The sequence below is a fragment of the Ammospiza nelsoni genome, chromosome 2, assembly GCF_027579445.1.
Source record: "Ammospiza nelsoni isolate bAmmNel1 chromosome 2, bAmmNel1.pri, whole genome shotgun sequence".
In the NCBI taxonomy this organism is placed as follows: domain Eukaryota; kingdom Metazoa; phylum Chordata; class Aves; order Passeriformes; family Passerellidae; genus Ammospiza; species Ammospiza nelsoni.
Window position 1 is genome coordinate 80,673,215 of NC_080634.1, and position 25,454 is coordinate 80,698,668.

Genomic DNA, 25,454 nt, shown 5'->3' on the forward strand with positions numbered 1-25,454 from the left:
GCTACTTAAAGCACTCGTGAATTATATCACTGAAGTGATTTATAGCCCTGAAGGTCGCCTATTGGGAAACCTCTAATAAAATGAATTTGCATGGAAATTGCATTCATACATTCTTTTATGTTTTGCTTACATAGACAAATAATAAATTGACGTCTTGAAACTTGACTGTGCTTGGAACTCCAACAATTTTGCAAGGGCTAGTAGCTACTGAGATGTCCTTATCATCTTGTGCTGCTTTCATGTGGGAATTAATAAGGGACTTGAGAAAGGTGCAGAAACACTGAGTTGGGATTTGACTCTCCACTCTGTTTCTAATGTAGTGCCTGTCACCTCTGTTGAGGTTTTGTGCAGAATGGGTTCTGCTTAGAATATAACCAAAATTTCATTTTAAGTGCTTTGCACTGTTGGAGCTGTGAGAAAATCTGATGATGAAAGAAGGCTGTCATCAGAAAATTTGGGTGGAATATGGCTTTGGATATTTCAGTCATGAAACTTTTGAGAGAGCTGCTGGACTGTTTAAAATAATGTAAAAGGAAGTGGTAAATACTATACATCAAATTTCATAACTCAACTGCTGATATAGATTTTATCAGTGTAGGTAAGTTTTCTAATAATTGAATTCAATGTATGGAAAGTTTCTCTGCCATCTGTGCACCCAACATTAAGTCATGGAAGTTATCTGTGTGGTGGGAGCCCCCCCTTGCTCTCTCCTGTGGTGTTATTTTTAGCATGCTGTTATTCCAGGGAAATATTTTCACCCTTGTTCCTAAGTGCAGAAGTATCAGGCTGATGGGATAGCAAGGTTGGATATCATTTGCCACTGGGGAAGGGAATTCAAATGATTGCCAATTTGTGGAGATGAATGTAGCCACTAACTTCTGGAGTTTAGTGATTGTTTCTAGTATGTAAACTACAGATTTTAGTACTGGCAAGCACTCTGAAAGTGTAATTCAGGTAGAGATTTCTGGTTCCAGGAGTAGCTTTTTGGAATTTGTAGGGAAGGCATGCTGTGCTATGTACTCTGGGCAAAATGTACAGCAAAAAGCTTTGCAAGGAAAAAAAATTGAGAGTTCATTAAAGTCTATATTGAGTAAAAAATGTCACTCTTGTTCTGAAACACTTGGTGTTACAATTTATTTTGTCTGTCCCCAGCTTGCCTAGATGGTTACAGTACTGTGATCTATTTCACAGGTGCCAGCCTTACTGTACATCTTAAGGCTGCTGCCATTAGAAACTGTTCCAATGTTCTGCAGCTGCTAGGTCTTGACCACAGGCTGCTCCTGCCTCCCTCCAACTTGTGCCAGCACTACTGCATGGATATCTTGGATAAGCTAGACTGAAATCTGTCTGAGAGTATGTTTTTCCCACTCCCTGAGAGTAGTTTCTCAGCTGGTTGTATTCCCATGCCTGGCTCACTGTGCAAGCTTTAGGGGCTGGCACAGAGGAGGAGCTACCTGGATGTAGGAATGATTGAGCTTAAAAAAATAGCCTTAGGTGGATGAGTGTTTCCTTGTTTGTAGTTTGCATGCTATGTTGGCAGATATGAAAGATTTCCTGTTCTTAGAATCGTGGGTGTTTGTCAGTCTGGTCAGAGAGAAGGGACACTGAAGTGCAGTGTGCATTACAGAGCCTTGTACCACAGCTGTGTTTGCAGATGGCTTCAGGAGAATCTGCTTACGGTTACAAGGGCTTGGCTGTTCAGCACTCTGGGCATACAAAGGAAGGGAAAGTGCTTCCTTAGAGAAAAGAAATACAGAAGTGTTATGTTTCCCTTTCTGTTTATGAGATTTGTACAATATTCTATTACAAAGCTCTGTTTTCAGCCTTATAGATTAAAAGTCTTGCAGTCATGTGAGGGTGTCTGCTTCCTATGTGCTTTATACCTGCCCCGTCAGTAGAGTTCCACACACAGGAAATTATGTTGTCAAATGAGTTGAAATAAAGATTTGGGAACAGTAGTTGTATAATCAAAACATGCAAAAAGAAATAATTTTAGTTAGTTTTATAACTACTCAGGAATACTGATGGCTAATACTAGATACACTAGAAAGAAAGGGGTTATTCTTATGGTATCTTAATCCAAGTCTCTGAAAGTGTTAGGGCAAAAATCTCAGGAGATGTAGAACTTGTGTAGTGAAAAGTAATGTGCTAGTCTGGCTGTTACTGTTGGGTATTGCTTACTGTATTTTCTAGTAATGCTAAAATATACATTCCTTCTCATACTAGACTTCTTACAGCAAATATCGTTATATATGATGCTTTTCCTGCCTGAAATCTGGAGCTCTGTGTCTCCATTTAACACTGAGACCTTTTTCTGCCTGTAAAGCTCAGTATCAATGAGTTATTTACAAGCTGACCAGCATGGCAGGGAGATTTCCTTCCTCCATGAGGGCATGTAAGCCTTTAAAAATGCACATATAAGCCATATCTAAATAATAAGTAAATTTTCTGTTTTGCTGTTGTATGCTGTGTCCTTAAGCCACCTCAGGAGGTTTCCTAGGGTTGGGTGCCCAAGGGGAGGCAGTTTGTCTGTGAGGTCTCAAAGTGACCGTGTGCAGTGGGCATACTATTCTACAAGGTGTAGTTTGATTTATTTTTTTTAATATGAAGTTATAAAATAATTGTTGCAGCTGTTGTAGGTTAGTTTGGCTATTTTTGCAATTAATAATAGACAAGCAGGATGCTTTTCCAAAATACTACTGATACTGTCTGTTTTCCAAAAATTTGCTAGACATGGGAAACTCTAAGCCAAACACAGAAGTCCAGAACTGAGTTCTCATAAATGAATAGCCTGCATTCTTGGTCTTTCAAGAGTCAAAAACTTTATCAAGTGGAAGTAACAAATCATGACAAAAATAGGTTATACCAGATGACTCTACTGCCCTCTCCTAGTTTTACAAGATAGAAGGAAGTGTTTAGGTCAAGCTGAGCTCTCTGGGCTGTGTTCTGAGGAAATGTCTGTGTAAGGTATAATAGCTGGGGCATGTGTGCTTTGTGGGAGGCAGCCAATTAAGGATGTAGCTTGAGTGTTAGATTGGCTTTGCTGGCTTGTTGGTTTGAGAGGTCTTTGGGGGTTTGATGTAGCTCTTAAAAAACCTACCTATGGCAGGAGCTTGGGAGCCTAGGGGTTGGTGATGATACCTGCATAGCTCTAGGGTTGGAGATGGCAATTTAGTAACATTCCTTTGTGGCCTTACATATGCGTTATTTTCAAAATGCTTGTTTATTTTTAAGTAATTATTCAATTGCTCTTAGTGGCTAGGAGCAGGCCTCTAAAGACGTATTTCTTTAAGTGGATGCACGCTCTTAGTATATATAGAAACCCTTCTTTTAAAAGCTGTGAACTAGAGTTGAGACTTCATATTTGAGTTGAGCAGTATGCTTGATTTGTTTTAGGAAATTACCCCACAAGTACTCGATTCAGGGCCGAACTTGACTTTCTCAGTGCTTTGCTTGTGTATATGAGAGGAGGCAGTTAAATTTTTAAACATAGGTACATAGTTAGGTTAGGTTGTTACAAGATTTTTATATGGAATCTGTCCAATTCTGTAGTGTAAAACCAGAGTTGAGTGTGCTTTAAAGTTTTTCCAAGTTTTTTTAATTGCTTGGTAATTTTATTCTTTCTGCATAAAGTTTTAACAGGGCTTTTTTTTTTTCCTCCCAAGATGGCTAAGATTCTACAGTTTAATGCTAGCTAATTTCTCCCATCATAGCTTTTCCTTCCAGTCTCCTGTGCATAGCTCTTCTAGTTTCTCACAGGCATCCAAAACTAGTTTTGTTTGAAAAGTATTTACAAGAAAGTTCAGAAGCTTTTCCTTCCTTGCTTAGTTGTTGCCTTTTCCCTGCTAACTGCAAGTATTTAGATTAGCCCCACTGACCCTTAACAAGCACTTTCTCCAATGAATAATATTAACTCGTGGAGAGTTTTTGTGTGTGTCCTGTATGACCTTTACACTATTTGTGGTCTCTCAAGCACTTCTGTTAATAGTGTTTCCAAGGAGGGGGACTCAGTCTGCTTAACCATGTGTATTCTGGAGCAGGAGAGTGTACTGGAGTGTATTCTGGAGCAGGAGAGTGTACTCTGCTGCTTCTCTAGGAATCCTTCCTCTGCTCTCTGACTATATCTAGATTGCAGTACAGTCACTGAAGGTGTAACAATTGTGCTGTAAACTTGGGATAATGACCAGCTGGCAGGTGTGATTGCAGCTTGCAGAATTCTGTCCTTTAGTCCATCTCTTTAATGCCTGAAACAATTGTACTGTCATACCCTCAGATGAAGAATAATATACTCCTGCAAAAAAAAAAAAAAAACCCAAAACCCAAAGAAACCTCTAGTGGATTTGATTCTAGCATATCAGATGATTTGTGTTTCAGGTTGGTTTGGATTTTATCTTTGAGGAATGAAGTGAAAGAAATAAAAGAAGCAAAACCCCCCACCAAAACAAGCAAAACTGAACGGAAAGCAACTCAGTGAACAAGGTGGAATGGTTGCTTTCCACTAACCTTTTTTAGTTTCAGGCAAGATTAAACACTCGTGAGTTGTTCGGAAGAATTAAGCATAGGTGGATTATTTGGGAACAGTGTATGCTATGGCTGCCATTAGTAACTGGCAATTTAGTAACCTGTGTAACTATAGTAGCTTTCTGCTCACAAAGCTTGGTTGGACCTGGCAAGAGGTGGTATAGCTCCAAGGCTTCCTTTAGTTGTGTTGGAATATATTTTTCCTTTATAACATTGAAAGATCAGCTGTCTTACAAATATGATGGCCTTCTCAGCCCTTGGCTGGTTTCTGCTTTCTGTGATGCAACGTGAGAAGTATTTTCAAGCTTAATCATGCTAAAGGGCTGTATAGGGAGTGCTCACATTCCAGTTACTGACAGCCACTGTTACTTCAAAATCAATATGAGCTTACAGTAAACTTTAAATTTGATCAATTTTTGAACTGTCTTAAGTTCACTACCCTTGTGGAAGATGCAACTGAATTCTCCAATTAAGCCATTTATGTGAACATATGCTTCCTTATTTTATCGTTTTTCTAATGTAGTTCATATTTGTATCTTTTTTCCTCAGTCTTTTCACGGGACATCCTGTAGTTTCTACTACTTCAAAAGTTGCAGAAATCAAAAGATTTCTGCAGCTTTTGAAAACAGTTCTGTAAGACAGAATTGACAGATTGAGTTCTGGCAGTTCCTGTCACTGCTGTTTTGTGTTTCCTACTAGATGATATCTGTTAAGGCTTTTTATACTATTTTTGTTTCCACGTGGGTGATTAAGTGTGACTTTGCCAGAGCTGTCTGTATTGATGCATCTTTGGTGTGGTATCATTTTGTCTGTATGATTATTTTTGTTTATGGCTAACTGCCATTACATTGTAAAATGACTTGCTTAAGTAATATCCATCTGAATCTCCTTTTTGATTCACTTACAAATCTGTGATATAATCTATTGTGTTTTCTCTGAAATAGTGTGTGTATACTGCTTTTTCCTGTGATGTGCAATAATGGCAAGCTATAGGAACTGTCTGTGTAGAAGTTGGTTGAGAGCAGAAGTCTAGGGGAAAAAGACCTCTTTTTCCTCAGATTGCTGTCAGGAGCCTGGGATAGGGAAGACTGAGAGCTTAGCTAGCATCTAAAGTCTGTTCCTTCTCCCCTCTGTAAGGGCCAGCCTGCTGTATGCCCAGCAGTGAAGGCCTCTCCCCATCACCACTGTGTACAGGCATATGCATGCATGCTCTATTGAGAATTTCTTTAGGTAGTTCTTGGAACAAGAGGGAAAGAAGATGGTATAGAAGAGAGTATATTATATAAAAAGTTTTGCTTAACCTAATGACCTCCTATGTAGAGCTTCTGAATTTTTTCTGGTTACTGTTTGTGGGTGTTTGCATGGAGAAGGGCAGTTCTCTATGAGCTTTAATCCACTTGGTGAGGGAATGAAAGACTATGGACATTTCCTCAAGATGTCAGTGTATGAGATGCTTTTAATGTAATGGCATACTGCAACAGGCCTAACTCCTTGTTTCTTCTATAGTGGGACACACTGTGTTCAAGATGGTGCCTTATAACTTCACATAAGCTCTATTCATCTGTGTATGATCCAAATGAAAAGGTAAGTGGTATGGTGCATGTTTTCTTTTTGACATCTTACTAATACTAATGTATGCATTATATTATGTATATAATATTATAATATAATGTAATACTGACACTTGGTTTTTTAAGCTGCCCTCTTTGTGCTTCTCCTAACAATGGTAGATCTCTTGGTATAACCCATCACTGGTTTAATAGCATGTTTTTCTGTCTAAACCAAAAAAGAAGTTGCTTTTCCAGGATACATGTCAAGCAAGACTGGAATGCTACTTTGAGTGTATCCCAAAAGGCTTAAGTGATTGTGAGCTTGGGAGAGTCACATACTGGCCTGAACATGTTATAATTATGAAACAACTGTTAATGTTTTTTGTAGTGTGGGTGGTAATGGGCCTGTTAAAACATTCAGGAGCTAGACTAGCCAAAAGCTGTTTGTGGAAACAAAACTCTGTAACAGTGGCAGCATGATTGGTAGATGACCTGGCATGGGGTGAGAACTTCAGACCTTGGAAAAAGATGGGCCTTTAAGGCCTGTGGAGAATAGCAAATCCTCATCTTGGGAGTTGTGCAGTAGTAATCTCAATTTACAGTTATGAGCCAAGAAAAACTTTCCTTCTGGAAGATTGTCTTGGCATGGCCTCTGAAGTAACACATTTGGAAAAATAATGTGATTGAAGGTACAGTAATATTCAATGGCGAGGATGCCAACAATTCAGGACTGATAGGCTTGTCCTTACACACCAGTGTAGAAGCAATTAACTAGAATTGAAACAGTATTAGGAAATAGGGAAAACCAGCATGTACCTAGAACTGTAGCTTTACAGGTTTTTTTAGAAGATTTCTTTTTCTTAAGGTTCTTGCATAGTTAAGGTCCCTTTGCTTTTCTAAATGCATAATTATACTTAGGCCATATAGTTGGGTATTTGGCTTCTCTCAGTTAGGAGCTATGTAATGTCAACCAGTGACTACCACAGACAAAGGAAGGGGCAGTGAACAAAACAAACCTGAAAAGCACTTAAACTGTCTTTGCAATGACAAGATTTTCATGTGACACCTTTTCAGCCTAATTAGTGGAAATTATATTAAAAATGTTACTCCAAAGCAGTATGTGATTTTAATTTTTTTATTGTGCTGAGCTGGAGTCTAATCTGTGTCTTTAGACAGACCAGAATTGAAAAATTAAAATGTTAAATATTCTTATCTTGATGTTGAAAGTCTTGTCTTGTACTGTGATCACAGCTGATTAATAAAGCAGGATTTATGTACCAAGAACTAGGCTGGTGGTGAACTTGAATCATGACTTTTCAGCACCAGGTATTTGGGAGCATTTTTTTAATTCCCCCTCAAGTCTATATGCCTGAAAATCTTTAGGTACCTAGAATGCTGAAATTTAGACTCAGGAACAGTTTGTGTATTATGATGTTGATAACCTTTTTAGACCAGATCACCAGTTAAGAACTCTTCAAAAAAGTTGCTAGCTCCTGTGGTGTTCTTAAAGTATTGGTGCCTCTGATAATTGAGCTTGTTTAAGATCCATCTGAGTCAGGTATGCCTGTGCACTGGGCAGTGGTATTCAGCAAACCTGGCTGAATTTACTGTGTAAGCTTGCTGCAGCTCTCACCTGGAGGGGTTTCTTATCACTTAATTTCCATATGGTGTTATCACATGGTAGTATTTTTAAACTGGTCATGTGATGTCAGCTCAGCCCTGACTTTGAGAAAGTAAATTTGGTTAAGAGCACCTTGAGTTTCTCTGGAGTGTAGAGCAAATAATGTGTTCTAGTCTGTCAATAGCAGTTCCTATTGGGGCTTTGCAGTGTTCCTTCCTCTCCTCGGGCACCTATCTTCCTCTCTTTAAATTAGCTAATGCCTGTGAGGCTAGTAAACCCTTTAGTTGTTGTAGTGGCAATACCTCCTCTTCCCCTGGTCCTTCTGAAGGCAAGCTGTTTGGTGTAGTGGAGGAAGGATAGCTGTCAAATGTCTTTGGGTATCATTTGATAAACTTGATGTGTATAACTGCAGACTGCCCCTAAAGGACAGTCCCACTGGCTCCCTATTGTATGTTTTTCATTTGGAGCATGGGAGGCACAGTAGGACTGTTCACAAACTTGGGATGTGTCCTGGAGCTGCACCCCTGTGGTCTGGGGTGTGGAAAGCAGTGGGGTAAGTGTGTCACCCAGGACAGTCCCTTTCAGTGGCAGTCTGTATTTATAACTGAGCAGGTGCAGTTCCAAAGTGCCCCTGTGTTTAGTAGCAAGGCCCATGACAGCAATAACCCTCACTCCCAGCAATGAGATTTTCATGCTGAGCAACTGTGCTGCTCTGCCACTCTTTTCTTAATGGGAAAGGGTGTAAGGCTTGTTGACTTCCAGCAGCTTGGTATCCCCTCTTACAGGCATGATCTAGAAGTGTTGAAGGTACATTTGCAGCATTGGTGCATTCCAGTGTGAAAGGTGACAGTGAATTTCAGGCGAGTAGTTACCTTGATTTGCTATTCTGTTGCATTGCAGATGCTAGTTAGTATTTAGTGTGTAACAATGTCCTGATGGCCATGCAGGGTTTTGCTGACTTCCTCAGGTGAGGCTTAGATAGGAGAAGGGGTAAGGCTGGTACAACTCAGCAGGGTATGCCTGTTCAGGGTCAAACTGTCAGTCTTTTATCCTCCACAACCTAGGCATTGTGGAGCCTCTCTTCCTTATGATTGGAGTGCCTTTTAATTGATGAGTGTTGTGTTCCAGGTCATCTACACTGGTTATGGGTAGTGACCACTGTACCTGCTAGCATTGTACCTGTATAATACCAGCATGTGGCTGTGCTGCTTCCAGGCAACATAAAACTGCCCCTCTTCCCTGGGCTTGGCTGACTTCTAGAGCTGCTGTAGGGTTCTAGTTGGCAAGGAGATCCAAGGGAGGTTGGTGTGAATAGTCAAAGCCTTTTTCTTCTAGGTGTGTGCTAGGTAGATCTAGTATAGCATGCTGTTTGTTATATCATCATTTAAATCAGAAGACCTCTTTTAAAAGTAGGTGATCTCAGAATTATAAGCTCATGGATAAACCATAGTGTTAGTAGAAGTGAAGGAGAAAAGAATACATGTTTCTGAAGGGAGAAAAACTTGTGTTCTTTTTGTTTCTCAAAACTCTTATTGTTCTTTTCCCTTCAGACTTTTGAAAAACTGCTTATTGCCAACAGAGGAGAGATTGCATGCCGAGTAAGTATGTAACATTTTCGTCTTTTTATATTTAATTCTGAAAGTATCAGTGTTTAAATATTGGTAATTGTCACTTCTTATGTGGTAGGTCATCAAAACGTGTAAGAAGATGGGGATCAAAACAGTTGCCATACACAGTGATGTCGATGCCAATGCTGTGAGTACTACTTAATTCAAGTGGTAGATGAGGTTTTAGTAATTCAGCAAGACTGCAGCTGTTATGTAGTCTTACTGATTATTGTTGTAGGCATGTTGGCAATTCTGAAGTATCTTTGGATATGCCCTTTTCCTCTATGTGCTTGAAGTGAGGGGACATAGCAAGGTGGAGGAAGGACTGGATAAGTATTTAGCATGTTTTGTCTGTGAACTCTTCTGTGTTTGTGTAAATGCTACCTTTCTCTTTGTGTGGATTAAGCTAGATATATGTGCACCTATGTAGATGTGGGCAACAAGTGTAAGAGTAGAAGTAAAACCTAAATTTTGTTTTGCTAATATGCACAAAAAAGCAATGAAGAGTGGATCCTAGAAGAAGGTATAAAGCTTAGTATAAATTTTTCCTGTGTCTGGTAAATCTTTTTTGTTACTTTCCAGAGAAATGTCCCCTTCTACCAGGTATCCTAAACAGGCTTAATGGAGCTGCTCCCTTCGATGAGGCTATTGATGTGCCTTCAATATTCAGCAGCATACCAGAAAGGGGGTAAAATGGCTTTTTAGACAAGCAAGGTACATGTATTGCCCATTTTCAGGTTTTGTAGTCTCTTCATTATCATTCATGGCAACAGTAACAGGATAATTTCTTGTGTGGTATAACAGCAAGTGTAGTCATACTTGCATATTCCTGTTGACTAGAGACAACACAGTATTCCTTGCCTGCAAGAACTGCTACAGGAGAAATGACCAGGGGTACCCCCATGTTCCAGGAAAGTTTGTTGAAATCTGGAAGGTAGCTAAACCCCTGTATTATGATTTAATAAGAAGTCACTCAGACAAGCTAACAGAAAAAAAGTGTGTTTTGTGTAGGACAGGACTTCTGAATATAGGTGGCGAGTTACTCAACACTGGAAAAACAGACATGGTTCATGAAATCTGAAAGTAGTTAGAGCTTAGGTGTTTTCAGAGTTAAATGAAAGGTGGGAGCTGTTGGGAGTTTTGGACTTTGACATAGCTTTTGTCTGAGTCCCTTTGTGGTCCTATTACTACATGACCAGCTCAGCTTGTATGAATAGGCTGTAGATTGAGCAAGGGACTGAAATGGGACTTTCTGAAATGCTCTACTGATGGATTTTTATGGCATGTATTTCTTTCTTTGAGGTGAATGGAAAGTACACTTGGTCTGGGTTTCAACTGGTAGCCATAACTGGTAATGTGGTAGCTTGTGGGCGCTCAATGGGCTGTGAAATGAATTCTTAATGGGTGGATGTCAGACATCATGATAAATTGTAATTCTTTTGGAAGCCAAGGGTTATGTGAATATGAATACAAACTATTCTCTATGATCTATGATTCCTCTAGTAAAACTGAAGCATGCTGATGGGTACTTGAATTCCATCTCATGTATATAATATCTGCTGTAAAGATAAATGGATTCACTGTTTAGCAGCACTGCATAGCCTTTTCACTGGCATGAATTCATCCTGAAAATAGACTTAAAAAGCTGTTTAAAAAAGACCCACATGTTCTTTCACCAGTCCATAATAGAGTTGAGAAAATGAGTTGGTCTTCTCTCTAGTGTGTCTGTTGATTGTGTGGATTCTGCTATGAACTGGAAACTGTGACAAGATCTGAAAGCAGTAAGTAAAAACCAAGATTGAAGAACATAATAAGAGAGTAAGAATGGCATGAAAAAGTACAACTCATGACCTTAGGGGGAAGGGTGTACAAATAGTGCATTACAAAAAGGTAATTGAAAATATGTCTATGCTGCTTTGCGCTACAGTGCTGTATTAGCTTTAAAATACAAATAGGGTCTTTAATTTGTAATAGTTCCCAAGAGAAAGAAAATCCAAGGTGGTATCTTGGAAATGCATTAATATACTCATGGTAGTTCATCAAGATAACATTAAGTGTGTTAGAGGGGATGCTGCCATTTTGAGTTTATGGACAAGAGATGAAGCTCTAACAAATGCTGTAAGGGTGATGCAGTGTCTGCTTAGCTCTCTGGAGCCTTACCTAAAGACTCACCAAACTTATCTGTATGAGGTTAAGCATTAGCTGTGTGCATTGAAGAGGCTCCAGGTATTAAAAGGAAAATGAGAGGAAGGCTACTAGGAAAACTATTCTAAGTACTTAAGCTAGTGGTTGAAATCTAAGCTAGTTTTTTGGGTTTAATTATACATGTTGTTTGTCTACCATAGATCCTTCAGTCACTGCCCTGTGTGCTTGCACTGGGAAAGAATTTACTTAAAGTTGTCTATTTTAATGACTTGGGTACTTCTAGTTTTTCATTATGGGAATAACCTGGCCCATTGCAGTGATGTGATTGCCATTTTGGATGACCTTGATAGATGAGTCCACAGGCCAAATTCTTTTACTCTGTTACTTACAGTAAAGTCACCAACAATAGTTGTCCATAATTCTGTCCATTGTTTCATCAACAGCATCCTTCTTGGTTGTACCAGTCATAGCAAAATGTCCAATGTTTTGAAGTCATGCTCAGGAGCTGATGCAACCTGCCAAAGGAATCTCTGTCCTCATGGAGCTAGGAAAAATGTGTTTGCTTAGTGATGGGATGCTGCAAGAGAGTTGTTAGTATTCTCTTGATTTTGTGCTGACAGGATATCTCACTCCTTCATGACTTGTATTGCAAAAGTAATGAGTATGATAGGCAGTTACCCTGATGATGATGGTCACTGAACCAAAGACAGAAATAGCTGTAAAGATGTGCTGTTGAACTGGGTGCCCATCCCAACAGTTTGTCTTTACTGAAAATAGTGGGACTCGGTTTTTAGTAACCAAAGTAGGTAGGGATATCTTAAAAATAAATTTTTATTAACATGTTTAGAAGTAGCACCAGCTACAGTAGGTAAATTGTATGCTTAGAACTTGGAGTAACCTTTGAGATGTAGTTAGAGCCCCTTATTACATTACTTGTCATCTGTATAGCTACTCACTGAGAAGGAGGTAGCCTGATACTCTTAATATGAATCAATTGTAACCAATATAACTGTAAAAGGAGGGCAGTCCAGTTGGTTTGTTACTGACTCTGGTTTTGTCCTACTGTTTGAAAACACAACTGAAATTGAACAGAGCAAAGTTGTTCAGCATGCTCACTAAGTATTTAAGGTAAGAAAGAAAACAGGTATCACAGGGTATTTAGCAATTCAGGCTTTTCAGTGATAGCTTCTAGTTTATTCCTTATTTAGTGATATGCATTCAATGATTCAAGCAGGCATTTTCACTAATGTTTGTACAGGAATTGTATACACAATCTTAAAATAATGCTGTTAGAATAAAAGTACTACAAGACTTGTGAGTTATCTTAACCTAGAGCTCTAGTTTGATTTCTTTTGTGTGAATGCTTGACTTTTAAAAAATTTTCAGATTACTGAAATCCTTGTGGAATTTACAGTGCTGAATAGAGGTGATGCAAATAAACAAAGTGCATATAATCTTTCCATAAAACAGCTTTTTCTTGTTTTTCACACTTAGTTTCTGTGGAGCACCATGGCAAATGTCTTGAGTATGCTGTTAGAGCAATATCAATCTGGACATATTTACCATTAATAGATAAAACTAGTAACTAGACTATAAGAGCATAAAGGAATTTTCATTTCGAGGAATTTAAACTTTGCTGTTATGAGGAGGAAGCAGCAGAGAGGACCGTTATAAACTGGGAATGTGGCAAAAATGGAGCAACCTGCTGAGACCCAAATAAAGTTTACCTGAAGAGGGAGAATACAAAAAAAAAATATACTGCTTTGTGCTATTAATTTTAAAAATTACCAAAGATCTGAAAGATTTTTATAGGTTAATATTGTTATGGTGATAGGGAAGAGAATGTTAACAAAACTTAAAAGGAGATAGGTGACTTCAGAGACTTTTGGATGCTCCTGTATTAATGCAAATTTATAGATAGCTGGAAATGGTATTAAATGGGATTGAATTGCATTTAGTTTTGTGGAGGTGAGAGGATGTGTGAACTGGTGGGAAAAACAGCCTGACAAAATGGCTGCTGAGACCCCCATAGAGCATTACAGTTGCTTATGTGGTACTGAATAAAATAGATCATAATGGATGCTTTCAGGCTCTTGAAAATAGTGGCTAATACTCTTTGATTGCATCTGTTATTTTGGGGAAAGCTGAGAAAAAAAGTTGTATACTGTTCCAAATGCTAAGTTTTGTTGGTTTTTTTAGCTTCAGTGTTCAGCTTTCAAAACACTGATTCTTTACCCTTGAATAAGTAAAGTGGGGAAGGACCAGTAAAATTCAGATTTTTTTTTTTAATTAAAACATCTGGTGGAATTATTTTTGATATGAGAAAACAAGCAAAGAAGTTTCATCTGAACAAGAGTAATCATATGTACTTTTCCCCTTGAACTGATTGGAATAGAGGGTTAAGATGAAAGAGCCTCCTCAACCATAAATGTAACACTGATGGTGCAAACATTGTCAAGGAAAGCTAGAGAACTATTGTAATGCCTAACATAATCAGCTAAAAGTATGATAAATGAAGAACAAGCTTTCACTAATTGGATCTGAACAAAAGAAGGTATAGCATAAAGCAGTGAATGAGATATAATTTTACTTGGCATTTTTTAACACAGCAGGGATTCTATAGCCATATGAAGCAATGAACTATAAATGGCTGAAAAAATCCCATGGGAAAGTAATGTAAACTACTAAAACTTAACAGAGTAGTGAGCAGTGAGTTATTCTTCTTTCATATAAGGTTTTTCCTATCAGTCACTTAAGACTTCAGGTGTTGTATTATTAAACTGCCTGTTTTAAATCTTGTTCTGCCAGATAATATAAAATGAAAAATAATGCAAATGCTTTTATTGATGTAAAAGTAATTACACAGAATTGAGCTGTTCTCCAGAAAGTGTAGTCTTTTGAGAGACAGAAAATGGAAAAAATAAATTAACTAGCAATGGAAGATCTATAATCCTTTCCTAACTTTTTTTTTAAACTGGGAGTCTGAGACAGAAGGAGGCTGGGGAAAAATCTGGTTTAGGGAAACTGCAAAGTTGATAAGGGTTATAAATTTCTAGACCATGTCTTTATTGAGCTGAATGAATTTGAGTAAGATGAGATTATTTTCTGCAACAATGTTAACTTAGAATTTTGCTGAAGACTTCTCTATAGCTTAATGGGATGCTGTCAGTTTTTGTTCTTAAGAAATCCAGCTGGTAAAAAAAAGTATTTGTGGGCAATTTGGCATTTAAGTTTTAATGTGAAAAGTTCATTAGTTTGAAAAGTGAAATTTTATCTAAAACTGAGGAGTTTTATTTACTTGTAGCTAACTTAGAAATTTTAACATTTGTCCAAACTCTCATTTACTTTTTTTTTTGTCTTTTAAAATGTGCAAAGCTTTCTTCCATCATCTGCTACAAAACTAGAAATTCAGTCATTTTGACAGCTCATTGTCTCCCAATGGCATTTCAGGGATTTATACTCAGAAAACTTGGAGAGATCTGTTTTGAGTACCTATATGAAAATGAAACTAGTATTTTAATGCCATTTTGAAGTACATCATTCTTGGGCTGTTGTCCAGAGTGTATAGAGTGGACTTTGCCTCCTTGTACTGTCTGGAGAAATTCACTCCTCCTAAGTGGTAGTATTTGCAAGGTGTGCAAAACAGTTGCTGTTGTGCTCTTCCTTCAGTGTATTTGCCTTTTGTTTCAAAGGCAAGACAGCGTGTTGTTCATTTCTTCACGAGCGGGGATGGAGATGATGTTACTGTCCTGTCTCCATGCTTTGAGTGAGCTCCTGGACAGTTTTGTAAAGCATGAGAAATGCAGATAGTGATAATCCCATGAAGGGAAATACCTCTGTGGAAGGATTGTGCTTTTGGTCAGAATTGTAGCTTGCTTACCAGTAATTTGCCTTTTTTAAAAAAAGTTTATCATTGCTTTGAAACTGAGTGGGTTGCTGGAGGAAGTAATTAATTTTTCATTGGCTATAGTGAAAAGTGCAAGCTTGAGCTGCTCTAGAATCCTAAAGTTTCAGCCTTTTAGTGTGCTTTAATCAGTGATGGGATGATGTGCAATGCATATATGACCTCTGAAATGAGTCAGACGCCTGTTGCATTGTTTGATGGTCAAGCTGAATGTTGATTTTGTTGGCTTCTTGTTGGAACTCTACCACTAAGAAGCAGAGGAAGGATGTAGAATAGGATGCTTTAAGCATCACACTCTGCAGCCCAATTGAGGACACTGCCTTGCAGGTGGAAAGTGTATGTTGCAAAGAAGGAATTGATACCGGATCTTTTGACTTTTGTGGGGATGGTTATTTGGGGATGGTTATTTAATTACCAAGCTGATTTATTTGAAGGATCAATGAATGGATTAAAAATAATCTGTCACAAAGCTCATTTAGGGAAAGTGGCTGTTGTTGGAAGTACTGAACTATCCTTGGGAGAGGAAAATGTGGGAGCCCAGTGAGCCAAGTTAATTGCAGCTTAAAGGTGCAGGTCCTCAGTGCTGTGGAGAGTCAAGTGGTGCTTCTGTGGTTCTGTGACTGTCTACATCAGTGTAGGGGAGTAGCAGGAGTGTCTCTATGGAGTGAATTGGTTCATGCTGAAGACACGGTGTTCTTCCTTTCTGCTTTTCAATATCTCTGTGTGCTTGGTTCTAGTCTGGTGCTGAGGGTTTGGTGTCTGCTTGTGGTGGTTTGCTGTGCCTAGCAGGTATCTGGTTCATGTGCTTTGAGACAGCTGAGTGTTAGAGACAAATGTGCTTTAAGTGGGGGTGACTGAGAGATTTACTTTAAAAAAAACAGTTCTGATTTGAACTTAAATACTGATGTGTACTGATGTGTCACTCTTAATTGCTTGCTTAGGACTGCATCCTGGTGCTCTAACGCTTCTCTGATCTTGTGCTGTGTTGTTTCCATGCTCTGAACACACCAGACGCCTTGATCAAGTTAGTTAAAACTTTTTTCTATGACCTTTTTATATGAAAATATTTCATTGGAATGTGTGACAGATGCTGTAGCCATTTATAGAAACCGGCTGAGTTGCAGTAGGTCAGTAAAGTGACTTTTATTGCCTTGGCTGGCTGCAGGGCTCTGATGCTGTACCCAGAGCTATGGGGTTTGGAGGGATGTAAAGGCATCTCTGTAATCAGGTCTTAAGCTTTAGGCTGACCAGAGCTGAATCATTAGGCTTCACCTGTTCTAGAGCTTTGCCTCTCTTGGACAGCAGTGGCAGAGAGCAGGCAGTTCCTTCCTCCTCAGTTATGTGCTGAGGGCACTGCCATCAGCAGTTCTGGATCAATGTCTCCTGCTGCCATAATTCTGGCTCAGACATACTGTCCTTATTACATTGGGTTTCCCCAGGAAACCAAGTTGGTGTACATCTATTATAGCCTGTTTGCTTTGTGCTCATCTCTAAACCTTTCCAGAGGGTGGTGGAAAATGCTGTAAGTAGTAATTTTAATCCAATTGAACATTGTCAATGTGATAAAAAAGATAGTTCTGCCATCTTCCTCTGCAAGAGGGGAGCTGCAGCAGCATGGTTTCCTGCTGCCTCACTTCCTTGGATACAGAGTGTAAGGTCCCTTGGATTCCTCTTTTGAGGCTTTGAGTGTCTTGTCTTTTCCCTGATTTCATCCTTCACGGATGTCCTTAGCAGCAGCTGCTTCATTGTGTAAATTCTTTGCTCCTGTGGTTCATATTTTCCCAGTTGTGGTATTTGTTATCAGCTGTGGTTGTGGTTATTCAAGGATGATCTGTTTTCAGGCACTATTAATGAACAATACTATTTGGTAATACTATCTGTGGTTTCTTATCTGTGTGGGTGTAAATACTGGTGAAAAGGCCCTGGGCTGGATTTCTTTTTAGAACTTGGATGAGCTCTAGACAGAGAGTGACCTAAGGCAGATTTTCTATGAGTAATGTTCACAAGTACTTAGAAAATTACTTCTACAATTGATGTAAGACTGTGCTGTCTACTAAGAGTAGTTCTCTGCCTTTCTATCTTTTGTGTACCTACCATGTGTGCAGTCTTTTGTTAAATGGATCCAGGCTGCTTATCTATATGAGAACAGTGGGAGAAAGAAAAGAAAGAAATGTGGATCAGCAAGCTGATGTGGCTCTTTGCATAGGTTAATGAATGCTAGAGCTGATGGCATCAGGACACATGGCTGGGGACAAGGAGAATGAATACCTGATTAACCTTTTGAGAGGCAGTGTAGATTTAGTGTCTTGAGTTAATGCCATCACACATCCTAATAGTGGAGGCTGTGGGAAAAGAGAGCAGGGGAGAAAATATGTATCAGAGATGCAGGTTCACACAATGTGAAGAGCTGGATTGGTGAGCAGAGCCATCTTAACAGATCCTAGTAAGAAGCGTTGTATTTAAAACCAGATACTTCCTTGGTTCTTAGCTGAAGAAAAAGTTGCCAGGTAGTTGTGAAGTCTGGGATTCCACAGATGAGGTCCTGGTACCATTTTTCTAGGGAGGGGTGTTAAACAAGAAACTGAATTGCTTATGAGGTGTCTGAAAGATTGAAAAATTCAAGATGGGAGACAGGAAATGAAGACACAATTTGTTAGGTATAAGGTATAGGTACATATGTCCTTTTATGGGTGTTGTGGTTTTGGGTTCTATTCTTTCACCTTTTCACAAAAAGCATCTGTCACTTGTTTACTTTCATCAAGAAAACACTATATAAAGGATGAGATTTACTTATTACTGCTGAATTGTATGTAGGCAGCAACTAGCATCCTTTGATAGCTGTTTGAAACCAAGCAACCCCCCCAAACCCTTCATGTATCTTGTTTATTATACAGGAAGAATGGTAATCAGTGTTTGACTAGATGGTGCAAACTAATAGGTGTACTGAGTGGTGGCTTGGATTTATAGAAATGCATGTATTCTGTACAGTACCTCCTGCATTCTGCCTCTGTCTTGCTAATTGGGCAGTGCTTCAAGTTTTATTCCTGGATTTTAATTGGATTATAACATTGCATGAATTCTCAGAGTCCCTTTGTAGCTGGTGTTTAATGTCAGCTCACCTGTTGACCTGTAATGTTACTGGCCTTGTAAAACAGCTGCTGACAGTTTTTAAAGTGAAATTGTTTTTAATGTGGTTTTAGCTGTTGACAAATTTGACAGCATATCTCCCTTGTCTGCTTTTTGTGGCAAAGGAGCATCCCTGTCCAGGAAGTGTATCTCCTAGGTTGATCTCTTGTAATTTTGCTTGGGTGGGGGCCTGCATCAAACTGGTGTTTAATGCATTTAGCAAGAAGCCAGGGGAGCTTAGTGCTTGTTTGTATAAGTCAATTTCTTTCTTAAAACTTTTAAAATAGATATTTGTCTGTTTTTGGATGGTATCAACACTATATTTCTAAAGGATGCTTTGAAATTAACTTTAGTCAAATAATGAGGTTTGGTATCTTATGATACTTCCAGCAAAATTTTCCCCTGCCCTCATTAATTCCTTATTGTGCTGTGTTGTAAGAGTAGATGGGAAGCATTGAGTAACTGAACATGTGTTAATCATCAATCTCTCCAACAGCTGTAAGTTGGTACTAAAAAGTTTGTGGAAGGAGTAGGGCCGATATCTTTCATGACTTGGACTGTAGCAATTGCCTGGTGCTTCTCTCTGAGAGTGAGAGTAGGAGCTAGGGGCCCTTATAAATGTGAGGTGTGCTCTGGTTCAGGCACTGAGTTGTAGGGGAAGGAGCTGCAGGGAGATGAGCTGACTTGCAGGATCAGGAAGGACAAACAGACTGACAGGCTCTTTCCAGAGAAGCTGCAGAGCCAACAGATTTGTGTGAGACAAATTTGCTTGATTAAGTGGAGGACAGAGAGCTTCAGGGGAGGCTGTGATTCCTGTCATAGGCCAGGTGGTGTTGGATGCTGTAGACCTGATCATGAATAAGAAGCAGATAAAGTCAGCTCTGGAAAACTGGAGGAAATGTCATCATTTCAAGTCACTAGTACATATGTGAGACAGTGAAAACAACTGAGGAGTCTTTGTGAATGTGGGGAGAATGATTTCTTGACAGAAGTGATTGAGTTAATTAGAGGAGGTGCTGTACTGGACCTCTTACAGAGTGATGAGGTAATCAGGGATGTGAAGCCTGGGACTACTGAGAAATAGTGAGATTTAACTTTCCAGGAGGAGCAAGACTGACAAACAGCAGAATTGCAACCTTGGACTTTGGAAGTGCAATTATATTTTCCCAAGCCAAGTATTTGCTTGCCAGGGTGTCATGAGAGGCTGTTTTGAAGTCAAAGTGGCTCAGGAGAGTTTGTTTATACTCAATGTAGTCTTCAAGCAGAGGAACTTGGGCAGACTTCAAATGTACAGAACAGATGAAGGATGAAGGCAGGGAGATGCAGGGGCTTAATTAAGGAAACCAAAGCTCTGGTGGTGTTGACTGTATACGGAAGGATGTGAAGGGATGGGAGGAAGTTTTTGTGTAGAAGCTGAATTTGTGAGGTAGTCAACTTAGGTAAACTACTGTGTGATTGAAAAAATGGATCATCTCTGAGAGGTCCTGTCTCTTGCATGTCCTGCTGTAATTGTTGTTCAGTTTTATTCACTGTTTTTTTAAAAAGCTGATATGGTGGGAGAAGAACTTGCAAAGCAGAACAGACTAAACTTTTTGCTATTATGCTGACAAATGGGCAAATACATGATTAATAATAGTCCTTGGTTATGCAATGTGAAAGAAAGTGCTATGTATTTGACCATTTATTGCATCACACTTTGAGAAAAGGAAGCCTCTTCACAGGTAATTTAAAAGCTTGTTATGGAAGTATTACCTATGGTATTTATTTGGTTATTGATTTTTTTTTTTTACTTGGAGAATGTTTTTTTAAATTGATTTTCACTTGTAGCAGAACTATCAGGTTCAGCTTTGAGGAAGCCTTTTTCAGTGAAGATTTTCATTGGCATAATAAAATTACCAAAATACTGATGTGATGCTGAGAAGGTCTAAAAGCTAATAATAAAAGTACATATAAACATTTTTTGTAATGTTAATTTTATTAAAAGTTGAGTGTCAAATTTCAAGAATAATGTCCAGGGAAGTTTAATTATAGCTCATGTTTATTACAAACTTTCACTTAATGTTGTTGATCTTATGGTTAATGTTTTCCAATTTTGTATAAGGTGCTTTAGGTGTTTAAAAGCTCTTCAGTTCAACCTTTGGGGGATGGTTTCATTCCAACATGCACAGCTATTGTGCTTAACTAGAACATTTGGATGATGCTGCTGGTTTAAGGATTGGAACTGTCAGTCCCCTAGAAATGCTCCTGAACGCAAGAAAAATTAATTTGCTGACCCAGATTCAGATTTTTTTTCCCCTTAAAGGCCTTTCCTAAATATAACAAAGATAGTTGTATTTCCTGACCAGTGTTTGTGCTCTGTGGAGGTGAGAAACCCTACTTGAAATATGTTGAGGATTAACACAGGGGAAAAAAAAAGCTTAAAGCCCAGGGAGGAAGCAAAAAGAAAGCAGCTGTGATTACAAGTTTTAGGTGCTGTGGCACTTGTGTAGCATTAGGGCTTTGGCAGGTGTGCAGTGTGCTGCAGTGAGGGCTTGGTGCTGGAAGCCTGCCCAGCCTGCCTGCCTGCTGGCACTCCAGGTCCCTCACTTGGGCTGTGAGAAAGGATCCCCAGTGCCTTTGGGTGTGGGTGACTTAGTCCTGCTTACTTGTGTGCACTTAGCAGCTGCAAACCCTGGGTGTATGGGAGGGAAGGGACTGTGCTTGGGGGGCTGCTCTTGCATGCTAGTGCCTGATAAAATCAGAGCCTGCGTTTTGCAAACCTTTCCTTTTGTGAAAGAGTCAAATGTAGAATGGTCGAGCTCAGGCAGCTTCACTGCCTGCCACAGTGAGTGGCTGTGGGGATTTGAAAACCCATTGATGTCCTTTTGTTTTTCTTTTACGCTTTCAGCCAGATCCTGCTTTGCTTGCCCTTAAATTTTAGGTTAGACTAAACTATTTGTGCTTGCTTGTGTTGTTTACCTCATTAAGCATAACAGTTTTGGAGAACTGTGGAAACCACTGTTACATCTCTTGTACTTTTAGTTTGGGAAGCCATTTTTTTATGTCAGTTGTAATACTTGATAAATTCAGGAATTGATGATTCTCTATGAAGTAATTGAATGATGAATTCAAAGCTTTATTTTTGCAAGAGTAGTGCTAGTAAGGATTTTGCTATTGGATTTTGTAATTTTCATGTTCTTTTATTTTTTAGATGCTAGCTTTTATTTGATAAGAGTATGTAGAGGGTCTCTAGGTACTTTAAATAGATTACTGTTCTCTGTACATATGAAATTGACTAATGTAGGAGAGATTTTAGATGTATGATTGATAGAGTTTTTGATAATAACCTGAGTTTGAGTAGCAAATGTAATTTTTGTTTTCCTTGTGATAGTTAAAGTGCAATTTGTATTGGATTTATACTTGTTAAATATTTTGAGGAGTTCTTAATATCATTCTTGGATATGGGTTCAACTGAGCCTCAAGTTTTGTCATGCGCTTCTTGTTCAGTATCTGTGGGGCTCAAAATTGGCAGATGAACTTAGACTGTGAACTCTGCAGTGCTGACACTTGTTGACAGCAGTTTCCTATTTACTCTTTTCTTTCTTCCTTTAGAGGAAGTACTGTTACTTGGCTGCAAATTAACTTCAAGAACTTAAGAGAAAGGTGGAGGGTGTTTAAATGTCTTAATGTGTCTAACTCAGTATTCATCTGATAATAAAGTTTGCTTCTGTGCCAGTTTTTTCTTGTGCAGAGAATTTTCCAATTTAACTAAAAACCTATAATGGGTGTTTTCTGTCAATTAGTACTGAAAGCTAATTTTTTAAATTAGGGTGCTGAGATTCAAGAAGTGACACTGCTGTGTTAAGATTTCTTTTTTTTTGGTAAAGCTCTAACATAAAGATGCCCAGCTGACCTAAAATTTAGGATTATTGTTACAATTCCCTGCCCTCAGATTTCTGTGAGTACAGCTAACAAATTAACTTTGGTAAATTCACTTTGCAGGCATGCATGCTTGTGTATTCTCTGCACCATTATTCTGTCTGCAGAAGAGATTTCTGTTGTATGCCTTCAAGCATTTAAGCCAACAGTAGCCTTCTCACAGCACAAATAGATCATGTGTTCTTTAAGAAGCCAGTGCTGTGGAAAGTCTGGGATGAAGGTGGCTCTTTGCTTTTAAGTTAAGATGAAAATTCAACACATTTATGGATGAATTTCATAATATAATGACACTTCTAAAATTTTTTTAAATATCTAAGCTTGTCTGGAATGATACTTTCATTTTTGTTGCTATTATATTTGTTTGCTGCCCTTCTCTAAAGATAGGAAGGAAAGCACTGGGGTTGCATTCAGTGGAAAAAGATTCTGATTTTGCTCATAATTTTGCCCTGCTTCATGTGCTACACTGAAGAGGTTGTATTTTATTTTCAGGCTCTCTGGTTCTTTAGGGGAAAATGCTTTGAATTCCATTGTCCAAGCATGTGGTAGTTAATGTTTCTTGGATAAGTTGCTGTAAAATCTGTTGTACTTATAGCATGATTGGTAGGGTTGATAAGGTAGGTTTGATAAGCCAAAGAGGTGAGGGATGTGGGTCATAGATTTGAGAATGAGAAATCTGTGTGCGTATGTGGACTGGAAACTCTCTTTTTTAGGGAGAGTATTTTGATAGGAAACTTGTGAGGAGCTCTTGGGTTTTCAACTTTGGTAGTGATCTACACTTGCTTTGAAAAGTAGACTCTGAATAGTGTATGTCTCAGGTATGTGCATCCATACCTAAATGACTTCATTCAGGGTTTTTATGGAGCTTTGCTTTTCTGTTATATTTGCATTTACATATATTTTACAACACTTAGAATATTTGGAGGGGAAACCTCTGAGTTTCTCCTTGGAAAATGTTATGTTAACATTATCTGAACAGGAGCCTGTAAGTTGCTGCCTGTCCTGTGTAACCCCAGAGGGGGGAAGAGTACTTTGAAATGGGACAAGGGTTTCATTGAGAGCTTGTGATCGTATTTCAAACAGTCTGGGGCAGCGGAGGTGCAAGGAAGTGTGCGAGGGTTCCTGCCAAGTTCAGGCACCGTGGTGTGGGCAGGCAGTCTCTGGATGCAGAGCCAGCGTGCCTGTAGCAGCAGTACCCTCCACACCTGCAAGAGAGCGCCCTGCTGCTCTGGCTTCTGCTGAGTGTTTAAAGTGCCTTCAGAATGTGTCTTTGGACTTGCTTTGTTCTTCTGCTTGTCTGCTCTTTGTTTTTTTCTCAACGTTTGGTTCTTAGTTTTGGCTCGTTTTTTTTTCCTCCCTGACAATACCTAGCACAAGCAGACGTTGTTGTGAAATTTCCTCACACTTTCCCCCATATTCTTTCAATATTGCTTTCTTCTTTTCTCCTTCATCTGTTCCATGTGATGCACCATAAATTGAAGGATATGATCAGCCATTTTGCAAGTTTAGTGATGGTGCATGATGATCTTGGGCAAGAAAATAGACTGTATTACAGACCTAGTAGGTGGTGGTGTTACTTCAAGTTCCCTCTCTAGAACAGCTTTTAGACTCTGTGCTGGATAGCAAGCCCTGGGCTTTACCATTAGAGGTTGCTTTATTTGTATATGTAATTGGGCTGAGAGATATGGAAGGATGATACTATTTTGGAAATAGGGAAAGAAGTAATATTTTCTGAGAAAGCAGCTACTACTAAGTTCTTATTTTTGCTTCTTGACTGATCAGCCCACCCACTCTCATCAGATATTTATTGAAGCAAGAACATTAAGTTGTTTCCATCACAGAAACTGAATTTTGCGCATGTCAATGAGTTTCGAAGCTAGCATTTCTTCTTTCAGATCTCTGAATGCATTTATATTGTTTCAGCAGGAAGGATGCCCAAATTGTGGAACTGAACTTTGAGACTTTAGGTTGGTTAATTTTCTTCTTAAATTAATTTACCTGTCCTTCTCCTCCCCTTCGAAGAACCTAGATTTTTTTTTATCACTTGAACCCTTGAGATGAATTGCCTTGCTTTCAGCATGTCCTTTTCTGCCAGCCTATATACACATGGTAAAATAGATGAATATTTGACATTTACCGTGATAAAACAAAAAGCCAACAAAATTCATGAAAATCTCCAAGAGCTGCATCTTATCCAGGTGGCCTGCTGTTTGAAATATGACTCCTGGTGTGTATTGTACTCTTAGCCCTAGGATTCAGTAATGAGATTGAGTGGTATCTTGCGTGAGCACTTCTGGATGATTGACAGTGAGGTGATGTGAATCATCATTTATCAGGATATTATCATGCCTACCCTTGATAATTTCTCCCTGCTGTCTGGGGAGGTGGTGAAGACAGATAGGACTTTGTGATGTCAAAGTAATTAGTGTGTGTTGGTTTCCAGCTGAACAAACTGGAAACTAATGATCAGGTAAATGAAGATGAAGTGCATTAGTGTAAGGATGAAGGTGCAAGGACCTTGGGGAAGAGCTTATCAAAATTTCATGGGGGTTATTTGAATATCTTACAATTTGTGCAGTTGCAAGCAGTATTTTTAAACTACTAAAGGATACTTCTGCAACAGTCTATTTACACGTCCTTTGTTGATATCTCTTCCAGTGAGAGGGACAGCACTAGGGTTAAGGACATTAGACTCTTTCCTGTAAGGACTGGGAACTCCTTATGATTTTCATAAAATCTAAACAGTCAATTTCCAGCTAATGGCAGCAATTTTGAATTAAATGTTAAGGAATTTCAGTGTACACTGAAAAGGTTAGATTTTCCAGTGATTCCACCCTTTCTAAAGTGGGGAGATTTACTATCATTTGGCTCTTTATTTGACCCATGACTGGATCTGTTATATTATTAAAATATTTTACTGTTGCTTGGTGCATCTGTAAATATCTTTAAAAATGTGGACTTCACTACATAATTAGTGCTACTGCAATAGGCATGGTAGTTTCTTGGTACAAGTTCTAAAAATTTTATGGATGTGTCATTAGTGAAATAATTTTATAACCTGAGAA

At 38.8% G+C, this 25,454-nt stretch overlaps 1 protein-coding gene across 3 annotated transcripts in view; it reads left to right on the forward strand.

Moving 5' to 3' along the window:
• The window catches only part of PCCA (propionyl-CoA carboxylase subunit alpha), a 274,780-nt gene that overhangs the window by 6,910 nt on the left and 242,416 nt on the right, over positions 1-25,454 (forward strand). For all 3 annotated transcript variants that reach the window (XM_059466064.1, XM_059466066.1, XM_059466063.1), the window contains 3 exons: positions 6,028-6,105; positions 9,243-9,290; positions 9,379-9,447. In XM_059466064.1, the coding sequence (XP_059322047.1) occupies positions 9,400-9,447 (48 nt within the window). In that variant the 5' untranslated portion in view covers positions 6,028-6,105; positions 9,243-9,290; positions 9,379-9,399. The remainder of the gene's footprint in view (positions 1-6,027; positions 6,106-9,242; positions 9,291-9,378; positions 9,448-25,454) is intronic.